This window comes from Myotis lucifugus, unplaced genomic scaffold (assembly GCF_000147115.1).
Source record: "Myotis lucifugus unplaced genomic scaffold, Myoluc2.0 scaffold_15, whole genome shotgun sequence".
Classification (NCBI taxonomy): Eukaryota; Metazoa; Chordata; class Mammalia; order Chiroptera; family Vespertilionidae; genus Myotis; species Myotis lucifugus.
The window spans coordinates 7,878,140-7,890,377 of NW_005871063.1; the positions used below are offsets into that span (position 1 = coordinate 7,878,140).

A 12,238-nucleotide genomic window follows, 5' to 3' on the forward strand; every position below is an offset into this window, starting at 1 on the left:
GATTACCTGGGTTCAAATATCCACATTTGAATGAGAATTTAATTCATCCACATCTAAGTTTTCTTAACTTTAAAAATAAAATGTGTATTTGAGATAATCCATGTTAATTCAAACATTTAGTTCAGTTCCTGACATGTACAATGTGCTCTAACAAAATATTTATATAGTAAAATCCAAAATGTTTTATGATCTAATGACTTACACACACCTATATGAAAACTATATATAAGACATGGTTAATTCTTGAATAGCCACCACTGAAATGTTCTGCTCACTGGATAACTTGACTTGGCCAAAAGGTCTGCGCCACATAACAGGCAATGTCAACATACATATTAACATTTTCAACTGAATTCCAATTTACCCATTTTGAAAAAGATAACTCACATTTTCCCCACCTGAAAATTACTAATACACTTCCTGGCTTTTAAAAACCTGCCAAGAGTCAGCAGAAATTCCCAAGATCTGTTCTTGGCCACTAGCTCCATGGTTAGTAGTGATAGACTCAGATCCAACTAAAATCCCCAGCTAGACCAGTGACTGATAACCTTGAAAATCTTCAGCAGAGAATGCCATGGTTAAAAAACATAATTGCACAGCTTCGATATCAGCCAGTAACAGATATCCAGAAGTTCCCATTTTGCCAAAGAAGCTTAAATATTCTTCTCAATCTGTCTTTGTATAACTTCCAATTGCAGTTATTATGCTCTAGTGAAGTTAAGGCCTATACACAAAATAAAAATGTTTTATTGATCAACTTAAAGTCTTATTTTTAAATTATACACATATATATAAACTCAAGAAATTCCTTCAATTCTAATATTTCCCATACTCTAGTTATAAAATTCAGAGAACATTTTCAGCATTAGTGAGACAGCCCTAGCAGGTTGCTCAGTGATTAGAGCACTGGCTCATGAACTAAAGGGTCGTGGATTCGATTCGTCAAGGGCAAGTACCATGGTTGTGGACTTGATCCTCTGCCCCAATCAGGATGTGTGTAGGAGGTAACCAATTGATGTGTTTCTCTCCCATCGATGTTTCTCTGTCTCTACCCCTTCCTTTCCACTCTCTAAAAACCAATGGAAAAAATATCCTTGGGTGAAGAGTAACAACAAAATAGTGAGACTTATCAAGTTTCAAATATTTATTGATCAGTGTAAACCCCAACACAATACACCAACATGATTTCGTGCACTTGAAGGGGAAATATTTCCTGGTTAAGTGGAAAATTGTGCGGATTGCTTCTGGAAGACCTTCATTTTAAGCAGCTTTATAGTGAAACATTTCATTTAGAAGTCTGGACCTTCTTTCTTCAGTTTGCTGTAATCTACATTCACTGCGTAGAACTTGAAAAAGAAAAAAGGTATTTTACATAATCTATCAAATACACAGAGATGGTACAGAAGTTTTAGAATTATTCTTATTCAGCTTTCGATAGTAAAGATAACAGACATGATTTTTTTCTTAAGCATGTTTTTAAATTTATCTTTATTGTTGAAAGTATTACAGATGTCCCCCTTTTTTTTCCCCCACTGACCCCTCTACCTGCCTCCCTAGGCCTTTAACAATGTGAAAGTCATTCAAAGACACTAAAACTCCAATTCTTTAATAATGATTTTGTAAGGTCAAAATATTCAGTCTACCACAGAAGAGAAGTATTAGTATAATCTGTCAGTCAGAACCCATTAAGAAATTGTTTCCTAGGGGTAAGAATTCCTTATGATACATATTTCCAATTCTTAAATTTTTACTTCCATATCCACTAAGTATACAGATGAATCTCCAACAGAGGGATACTAAGCATTATCATCCCTACTTTGGTTAGATAGGAGAGATTTATAGCAACCAAGATAAGCTAGTAATATGGTAATGTTTTGTTGTATGGTTTACATAACTTTTTAAACAGAAAATGATTTGCCTTGATGGCTTTTTTTCTATTACTTTCCTAACCCAGACTGCATCAATATCAAACTGACCCCTGACCACCTCTGGTACAAAAGCTTTTAAATAGTACTGTGTTTTTGCTTTTAAATAATACTGTATTTAAATAATATTGTATATTTGGAAATTTTGTAATTATATTCAATTGATTTTAGAAATCTTACTATGACTGCTTAAAAAAAACAACCGCCTCTAACTCTCAATAACTTCTTTTTAATGGTTCATGTTATAAACTGCTCCACACTGAGTAAGCCCAAATAAGGCTATAATCTTGAGTTTACTCATTCTTATGCCAAAAACACTTAAGAGTTGTGCTATAATTACTTGAAGACTACATAAACTCCAGAAAAACCAAAATTACAGAATCATTAATATGTTCTTCAGGGATTTTAAGCAAGAAGCTCATAAATCCGTATCCATTATTTCTTCAAGCTCTTTGCTTTATTTCTCCAAACATACCCTAACTTTTTTTAATCTAACTGAAATATTCTTGACTTCTTAAAAAAAAAAAAAATCCCAGGTAGTAAAACTTAACCTTAGATATATAGACTTTCATAAACAGAAAAGTGTGAATGAGCCCTAAAAAGTTTTCTTTGTTTTGACATATTCTCTTATGAAGCAATTGAACCAAAATAATGAGTTAAACAAAGCTGTGCTATCCCTAACAAAATATTACAGGATCATTTATAAAAGGAACTGTAGGTTATATATTAAGAAGAAAATAAACTTTTGTTGGGCTCTTCTAATAGAAACCAGGCACTGTAGGCAGAATGCTTTATTTATATTAGTTAATTATCACAACCATACACATTCTTACTTCATTAAAAAGCAAATTGAAGACCAAGTTGCTAAACACTGAATAAGCAGGATCAAGCCCTCACACCCATGCAGAGTGGGAAGTTCATGGAATTGTTGCCAATTTTCTCAAAACTAAGCAGGCTTCTAATGCATTGGCTTCTATTTGGTTCCATGTGCCAGGATCAAAATTTTGTTGGAAGAAATTTTCAAATCTGCTTTATTTTTCAGCTTCCATGTCGCCATTCTTTTTCTCAGTTTAATAGTGGCTACCTTGAAGGTCTTTGGAACAGTTGGGAAGGCACAGCATATTCTGATCTTGGTTTTGGCTGTTTTATTCAATTGAGAAGTGTTGCTGGGCCTGTGATGCTTAAATCCCATTTTAGTACCTTCTCTGGTTTGTATTAGTTAGCTTTCGCTAGATTGTAAAGTGGAACAAATAACCTGTGGCTTATAACAATAATGGTTTAATTTAAACCCCTCACATTACATGTCACTTACAAACTGACTGCTCCAATGTTCTCCTCATTCAAATCCTAGTAATCCTTAGCTGTCAATTGTGGTTTCATGATAAATGGGAAACAATAATGGGAGCAACCACACACTGGTTCAGAAGTGGCAGATATTACATTGCCCCTCTTATGATTTGCCAGAGCAAGCCATGTTGCCAACCCTAATGTAGGTGCACCAGAAAACCAAATTCTCTTAGGTGAAGGGCAGTGAGTGACAGAATCATCCAGTCTACCTCACTGTTTGGGTTTAGAAACAGTAGTAGGCTTTGTTCACTCTAGGCTCACTAGTTTCTGGACTGGTCCCTTTTTATTTATTCTTGCAAATCATCCTATTCTTCTACCTGCTTATCTCTTGGCAAATATAGCTAGCAGTAATAGCCCACTAACATCCTGTTTTCCAAAATCTCTTTCTATAGCAGCTCTTCAGGTACGTGGTCCACCTTCCAAGTACAGCAGGTGACACTTTACCAAATATTTTGCCATTATATGATTCATCTTCCCAGTTTCTAATATCAGTGTCACAGCCACTCACAGCCCATTCCATGCTACACACATTGGATTTCTGTTGTAGCAACATTCCATTTCCAAATGTACATGGCCTCATCCTGGCACATGTTATCGTGTCCCAGAGCATTAGTAACTGCTTCATTATCAGAATCACCTGGGGAGCTTTATGAACTACACATACCCAGAGACTCCAATATATCCTTTGGTGGAAGGATCAAAACCTGTGTTTTTTTGTTTTCTTTTTTAAACTTTATTGAGTGTGACACAATTTTCCCTAGAATAGACTTAATTTAAACAAATTTGTAAGAGAGAAAAATAAATTATGATGCCTGTTTATCATTTTATTGAGGCAAAATTTAACACACAGATCAGATGGCTCACTTCAGCTCCACCGATGCATTCTTATTTGTTCCTTGTAGGGAGATCTTTTTAGAGATTTGGAAGCCAAATTATAATCTGAAGGCTAAGTGCAAAGCTTAGAATCAGCAAAGGGTGATAATTAGCTTAAAGGTTGCTGCTATCAATAATGATAGTATCCCCCTCCATTATGGAGGTTTATCTCCTAAGGGGTTTTAGACACACACTGGTCAGAGTACCTCTTCTTGAAAATACTTAAGCAAACTGCTATTTCTCTTTTGATGAAGCAGTCGGGTATAGCAGAAAGTGCATGGATGAGTTATATACTTTAAACAAGTAAATTGTATGGTGTGTAAAATATACCCTAATAAAGCTGCTGGGCTTTTCGTTTTGTTATTTTGACAATGCAAGGGTTTGTTTTTATATACAAAAACTTTACACATAGGAAGGTTATGTTTGGGAAATCAATAAACGGTCTCATATTTGCAAGGACGTATGGACCCTGAGGGCATTATAATAAGTGAGAGAAGTCAGAGAAAGACAAACACTATATGATATCACTTACATGTGAAATCTAAAAAACTGAACAAATAAAAACAGAGTAGAATGGTGGTCTCTAAAATGTGGAAGAACTGGAAGATGTTTAAGGGTATAAACTTGAAACTAGTAGATAAGTAAGTTCTGGAGACCTAAGGCTCAACATAGTGATTACAGTCAACTGTATTATAAATTTCAAAGTTGCTAAGAAACTAGATCTTAATTGTTCTCAACACAAAAGAAATGATAATTACGTGATGTCATAAAAGTGTTAGTTAATGCTACTGTAGTAATCATATTGCAATATATCAATGCATCAAATCAACACATACGAACTTACACAATATTATATGTCAATTATATCTCAAAAAAATAAGTAAATGGTCTCGGTCCATGAAATCATTCTTTGGACCACTCTTCAGAAAAAAATGTTAAGTTTATCTAGAAAGTTCATGGTAAAATTTCAGTTTCAACTGACTTCCATTTGTTCCTATTCATCTTCACATGAAATATTTCTACCACACCAACAAGGAAGAACAGCTAATGAAAATATCCACTAGATTAGTGCTACTCAAAGCGTGGTTCATGGATCAGCAGTGTCAGCATCACCAGAAACCTTGTTAGAAATGAATATTCTCCTTCACCACACCAGAGCAGCTGCATCAGAATCTCTGGGGGTGGAGCTAAAGAATTTGTTTTCACAAATTCTCCAGATGGTACCTATGTACACTGAAGCTTGAGAAAAACTACACTAGACGAAGATATATGAAAATGGTAACCAGGAGCTATACTATCGCTTCTTTCTTCATCAAGTCAGTAGACTTGAGACATTATTTTAATTTCACATCCAGAGTCCAGTCTGTGAATAAAATCCTTAGCAAAAAATACTTATTAGAAAAATATACCATTTTAATTACACAGAAAATCTAGCAGCTCTTCAAAGTGCTTTATAATTAAATTTTGGTTGTACATTCAATTTCAAAAACAACTACTCTACGAGAAAATTTATTAAAACACACTTTCCAGCAATTCTGAAACAATGTTGTAGCTTACCTTGTATTGCTCATTGGGAGCCACTTTGTTCCAGGGTTCTGGGTTATTCTTTTTGTCCCAACTAAAAATAAGACATTATAATTGTTATAGCAATAGAAACTACTTAAAATGGTTTCCTACTTTTTTAAAATCTAATGTTTTGAATAGATCTCATTTATTACTAGGTGAAGTATGGTGTTGTTTTCATTATAAAGTTGAAATGGTGATTGCATCTATAATAAACAATCCATATTATCAATTAGATATAAGGTAAACACAGAGCCTCTTGGGCCAGTTGTCTTGCCCCTATCCCTGGGCACAGGAAACTTTATACTTGGCTGTTTTCTATTTCATCAATGAAGTGTTATAGAGAAAAATGCATAAGATAACAATGAATTGATCTTTTTTCCTTGCCTGTTGTTTTCCAACTTCAACAAGCCAGCAACAACAACAACAAAAAAACACGTTATTGTGGGAAAGCAGGCAAAAAGCATTTACATGTCCCAGCAACCCTGATTAAGTATCGCACAGAAACAATGATCTCAATCTTTACAACATTACAAGATAGGTGTTAGCAGTTCTCCTCTACCAAAGAGAAAATGAGACTCAGAGAAATTTAGATGATCGCATGAAGCAAGAAAATGACGACTGCAGAACCGGGATCTGAACTTACTGTGTGACTACAAAACTCAGGTTCTTCCTATTACTTGATGCTGCCTCCCCAGAAAGACCGCGGCTCCTACACCAGGTGAATAAACCATCGAAGCCCCAAACGTGTTTCAGTACCTACCAGACATCGGGGTTGAACAGCGCCAGGCGTGTGACGTAGAGCGCCGCTCCAGTCCCCCCGGCTCCGATAAACACGAAGAGGGGGATCAACTAGAATCAAACACAAGACAGGCAAGAATCAACAGTCATCCTCAAACACCTCGGCACGGAGAATGGAAAGGCCACAGTGGTTTCTACACGGTGATTCCCACATTTCAAATGGCTGCTTTTCAATTCTGTCTTTAAAAATATGTGGTCTACTTCACCTTTTTATGCATCATTCCTAATAAATGTCCGGCTCCTTTTATTTCCCAGCTTGGAAAACAAGCTCTTGACAAATTACTTAAGCTTGCCTCGATATATCCGTTATGAAAAACACACTGAACAGCCTGAATGAGCAGACAGCAACACACCGAGACAAACGTTAGTTTTAGGCACAGGCATGGCCTCTGAAAACACGCTGCTACCAACTGCATTTGGGATAACGACTAAAGGCTGCGTGATTGAGTCTTTAAGCCACAGTACGTGGAAGTGTGTGCGTGGGGGGTGGGGAATGAGATTCAAAATAATTTAATTGCAATTAAACTCTGCGTTATCCAACTCCCCAAAACGTCACGGCGTCAAGACAAACGGAGGATGCCAAGGTCCTAGGCCCTCACATTTGCCACAAGGCCTGGGGACGCAACGCAGCGTGTGCAATATCCTTAACAAACAGCACAAAACAGTGGGTCCCCTAAGCTTCCCTGGTCCGTACTCCACACAGCGCACAACCATCCCTTAGTCCGAGCGACCTGCACGAAGGCGGGGCCGCCAGCTCCTTCCAGCACTCCCCAGTTCACTTCCCCCCGGCGTCTCCGTCACCTTCAGCCCGCCAGCCCCCCAAAAACCCACAATGCACAGCGTGGAAGGTCAGCGTCCAAGGGCCTGGAGTGACCAGCAGGACAGGGCAAAGCGAGGCCAGGGCCAGCCTCAGGGAGCGAAGGTGGCTGTCAAGGAGGAAGCTGCCCGGGGCCTGGGGCAGCCGCAGCCCCACCCCGGACAGGCCCCTAGGGAGGGGTCGCGGACTTACGCTGGGATGCTTCTTGGCCTGGCTGAGGATCTGGCGGAGCATGGTCGCGGCAGAGGGCAGGGGAGCAGAGAAAAACAAAAACGCAGCGGCGGCAGCAGGTACTCAGTGCGCCGAGGAAGAGCGGACGCCCAAAGTCACCCAGGACCTCCTACCTGAAGGACCCCTGGCTCGGAGGGCACCCTGCGGCAGGAGGCCCGGATGCGGCTGTCCATGACAGTGCCTGCCTCCCCCAGCGCCTCACGCGGCTGCTCCAAACTGACCAGACCTTCAGCGCCCACTCCAAGGGAAGCATTTTTATTCCTGGGCAATGTATGTTCCCGAAGGGTAATTGTTTCCCGTCAAAAATGGAACACTTGTATCGACTAGACAGGCGCTTTCTCAGGAGGCCACGCGTTCAGCGACGGAGGCGGCGGGCGGACGGGCCTTCGCTGCGCCCAGCCCGCCGGGTCATTCGCACGGCGCCCGCCCCCCGGGGTCCTCGCACGAGGCGCCGGGACGCGCGTGCCGGGCGCGCGCCGGGAGTCCGTGACCGCCGCAGAGGGACCCGGAAGGCGCCTGCAGCAGCTGGGCGCCGGGCGCCTGCAGGGCGGGTCGCGTCTCTGGCGGCTGAGGTCGCGGACTGCGGTTTAAGAAGACTGCAGCTGCTTCCTGTCCGTTTCGGGCAGAGGTTAAACGCCGTGGAGAGCCATAGTCTGTCAGTGTGAGCTCTACGCCCTCAGGTCCGGGACCTCAATTCACGGCCAACACCACAGACCTTGGCACATTGCCCTCTCCCTGGACCCCAAATTGTCTTCTTCCAATGTGTTTTCAATGGTCGTGCCTTACACATCTTTTCCACTGTCCCAGTACAATTTCATTTATCTATTTTTTAATATATTTTATTAATTTTTTACAGAGAGGAAGGGAGAGAGATAGAGAGTTAGAAACATCGATCAGCTGCCTCCTGCACACTCCCTACTGGGGATGTGCCCGCAACCAAGGCACATGTCCTTGTCCGGAATCGAACCTGGGACCCTTGAGTCCGCAGGCCGACGCTCCATCCACTGAGACAAACCGGCTAGGGCTATCTCTCTATTTTTTAACCCAAAAGCCTTCCATGGGTCAGATTTTAGGGACGCTAGGGATCATCGGAAGTAAATCAGTAAGGAAACGATCGCACAAGTAATTGGGTGCGAGAAGAGTCGGAAAAGGTTCCTCCAAAGAAGTAACGTTAGACCTGACGGAGGAGGAGATGTTAACCGCCTGGAAACCCTGAAAACCGGGGGTGCAGGTGTGCAGAACAGAGGTCATAGGGGATAAGGGTCTGAGTCTGGAGAGGACTGTTGACGAGCGGAGGGAAGTTGTAGCTCCATGTTGGAAGGCCCATTGCAGCCAGTGTTCCTGGTGAAGTGGCAGCTCCAGTGAAAGGGCGGGCAGGGGCATGGTGGCAGCACCTGCCGGTTATTCGCAATAGTTGCGAAAAGGGATGGACTCAATAATGACCCGTTTGCCAGCTGTACTGACAGGGAGCAGAGCACCTAGTCATTCGAAGAGAAGACTTGCCTCCTGGGAGGGTGGATTCTCATCTCCAGCTGGGTAGGATGAAAGTGAGAAGGTGGCCCTAACCGGTTTGGCTCAGTGGATAGAGCCTCCGCCTGCGGACTGAAGGGTCCCGGTTCGATTCTGGTCAAGGGCATGTACCTTGGTTGCAGGCACATCCCCGGTGGGGAGCGTGCAGGAGGCAGCTGGTCGATGTTTCTCTCTCATCGATGTTTCTAACTCTCTATCCCTCTTCCTACCTCTCTGTAAAAAATCAATAAAATATATTTTAAAAAATAAAATAAAAAAGTGAGAAGGTGTTTGGCCAAAAAGGTCAATTCAAGGGCCATGGCCCACTCAAGAATGTAGCCATCACACCTTGGTTGAAACACGTCAGTAAGTGAAGGTGTCTCCGTAAATTCTCTCAACTGAACAACTTGAGAGTCGAATAGATAAAGGTGCAGCTCTCTCACCAATGCCTGATCGGATCAAAGTGGCTGACATTAAATCTAGAGGAAGAAAGAGGTACTGGTATCTCCAACAAGAACTGTGAGTATGGCCTTCGATGGACGGAGTTTCCTGGAATCAAATAGAAGAGAAGTGGAGTTCCTGCTAAAAGAAGCATCAGCCTTGGAATGAAGAGTCTCTGACCTCAGGGGATGTGTGAAGGCCTGCGGACTCCTCAACCTCCTGGAGAGGAGACTCCGGGGGAGAGGTGTGCGCATCGCCCACGGAAGTCCTGTGCTGTAATATCCTCTTTAGTGGACCTAAGACGACACCTCCCAGAGGGCGGGCAGGAGCCCCAGGGCAGAGTGGACTAGAGCAAATCCCCAGATGGCAAAATCGGGGCCTCATCGGGGCGTGCTCCACACGGCCAGTCAGCGGCAACGTCTGCCCCGCAAGATTTCAGGGCCAGGGTGTGCCTCCCAGTCTTCTTCCTTGTGAGCAGGACCATTCGTTGTGGTTTTCCAATCCCTGTTCCACCGTTGCATTTTGGACGTTCTGAGGGCAAAACACTTGCTTTTGTTACTTCATAACTGTCCAGATCAAGAGGAAGCACCCCCAGAACAAACACAGAGACTGCAGCCTGGCTCAGAGATCAGAGGCCCTGAGCTGGCGATAATGCTAATGCAAGACTTTTCCGTTATCTCCCTTGGTGAGGAGGGGGAGTGTATTTTGACACAGGAGGGAGAAAGATTGGAATGAGTGCCATCAGCAAGAGCAGACTGTGGTAGATTGTCTTTTTGTTTATAAATAGTTAACATCCTAATTGAGAGAAGACTAAATTTGTACCTCCTTGTTTATATCAAGCTTAGACAGATGACTTGATTTGGGCAATAAGGGTACAAAAGTAAGAATACTGATGAAAGAAAGAAGAGAGAGAGAGAGAGAGAGAGAGAGAGAGAGAGAGAGAGAGAGAGAGAGAGAGAGAGAAGAGAGAGAGAGAGAAAGACTGTGGAGCATACGAAGAACTTAAGGAAGACTATGATCTTTGCGGAATGATCAGGCCAAAAAAGAGGGAAATTTGCACTCCATAAAGATGAAATACCCTGAATAAAGCAGAAGAAATGAAAGTTCCTAGTATAAGTACATAATGTGTAGAAAGAACTGAGATGAGGTTAATGTGGTAAGAGCTTATGTTGAATAGGAAGGTGTTATAAGAAATGAACTGGGAAAGATTAACCCAGATTTTAAAGAATTTTATTTTTATTTTTAATACATTTATTGGGGTGACAGTGGGGTTTTTTCTTAAATTTTTTTTTATTGAATTTGACTTTAAAGAATTTTAGATTTAGAACTATTCTTTAGGCAGTGAAGACTCATAAAAAGTTTTGTACCCAAGCATGGTCTAATATCTTAATAAATGAATTGGAGCTGTTTTTTATCATCCCACTCTGAGACTTGTGCTCTCTGGAGTTCTTATTCTTTTGCTTGATTTAATTTTGTGGACAATTTTAAAATATAAAAAGAAAGTATAAATATTAGTTGTCCAAATTAAATGTTGTACAGTGAATAGCTCTAAAAAAATCTACGCAGTATATCAATAGGACTCCCCCCCCCCAAAAAAAAAATTTCTCTTACATAATTTCTCTGAATATTAAAGCCTAGAAATTTCTGGAAGGTATAGTGATTATGTGCTGTTATTAATGTGTGACAGTAAAGAAATAGCTTCTTTGGAGAGAAATAATTTGATAAGTGAGCCATGGAGTACAATTATATTAATGCAAATTAAAGGCAGAATCTTATATTTTTTACTCTATTTGCATTTAGGCATTTAATTATTTTTCTAGCAGGTAAATTGATAACTGGAGTTGTTTTTCTGATCATACAAATACAAATTATACCTTCACTTGTTAATAAAGATTCTGCAGCTATCCTTAATCTAAAAATAAATATGTTCCTCCATTAGTATCATAGTTACTTAGCATAAACTGTATTTAATTACAAAATTTCTATTGGAAAAATGAAAACATATTTGGTCTGTGAAAGTTTACTTCCACGATTATAAATCTCAAAGCTTTTTAAATCTCATCATTTTAAATTAAATACTTGAAGCACTTTATGTGCAAAATTCAATGAATACTAAAAAGTAAAGAAACTCTATCAATTTTAAATAGAATCTTAGAGTTAAAAATAATATTTTAGGATAACTCTATTTGCAGTTTATAAACTATTATACCATACTAAAGCCCCAGTGCACAAATTCGTGCTCCTTGAAAGGAACTACAGGCCACGAGGCTGCGGTGGGCAGAGGGGCGGGTCTTGGCCCATCCTTTGCACCCCAGCCTGGCCCTTCCCCCTGCGACCCCAATCCCCTGCTTGCCAGCAGCTCCGCTCCCGCCACCACTTCTCCCACACGCTGACAGTGCCAGCCGTGCTCAACCCCGCTGACTGGCACCAGCAGTGGGTGCAAACAGGGCCAGTGCTGTCAGCGGGTAAAAGCGGCAGCTGCTGCCCTGATTGCCCCTCAGGAGCAGGGGGAGGTGGAGAAGCCCTCAGGGGCGATCTGGGCTAGCAGCCGCCACTCGCACCTGCTGATGGTGCCAAGTGATCAGGGGCCAGCGCTGGCAGCAGGTGTGAGTGCCCGGTGGGACCGCAGCATGCGGGAGCAAAGAATTTTCAGTAACCACCAGAGTCTTGCCCCGATGACAGCGACCAGTGCCACACCTTGGTCTGGCACCCCCACTCACCTGCTCCACCA

At 41.6% G+C, this 12,238-nt stretch overlaps 1 protein-coding gene across 1 annotated transcript; it reads right to left on the reverse strand.

Moving 5' to 3' along the window:
• Positions 1–1,129: 1,129 nt before the first annotated feature.
• NDUFA4 (NDUFA4, mitochondrial complex associated) lies at positions 1,130–7,691 on the reverse strand. The gene is made up of 4 exons (XM_006085017.3): positions 7,519–7,691; positions 6,472–6,560; positions 5,703–5,763; positions 1,130–1,346 (listed from the first exon to the last, which is right to left on the reverse strand). Exons 1-4 carry the CDS (start codon positions 7,558–7,560, stop codon positions 1,290–1,292), a joined length of 249 nt encoding a protein of 82 aa, XP_006085079.1. The 5' UTR covers positions 7,561–7,691; the 3' UTR covers positions 1,130–1,289.
• Positions 7,692–12,238: the final 4,547 nt, after the last annotated feature.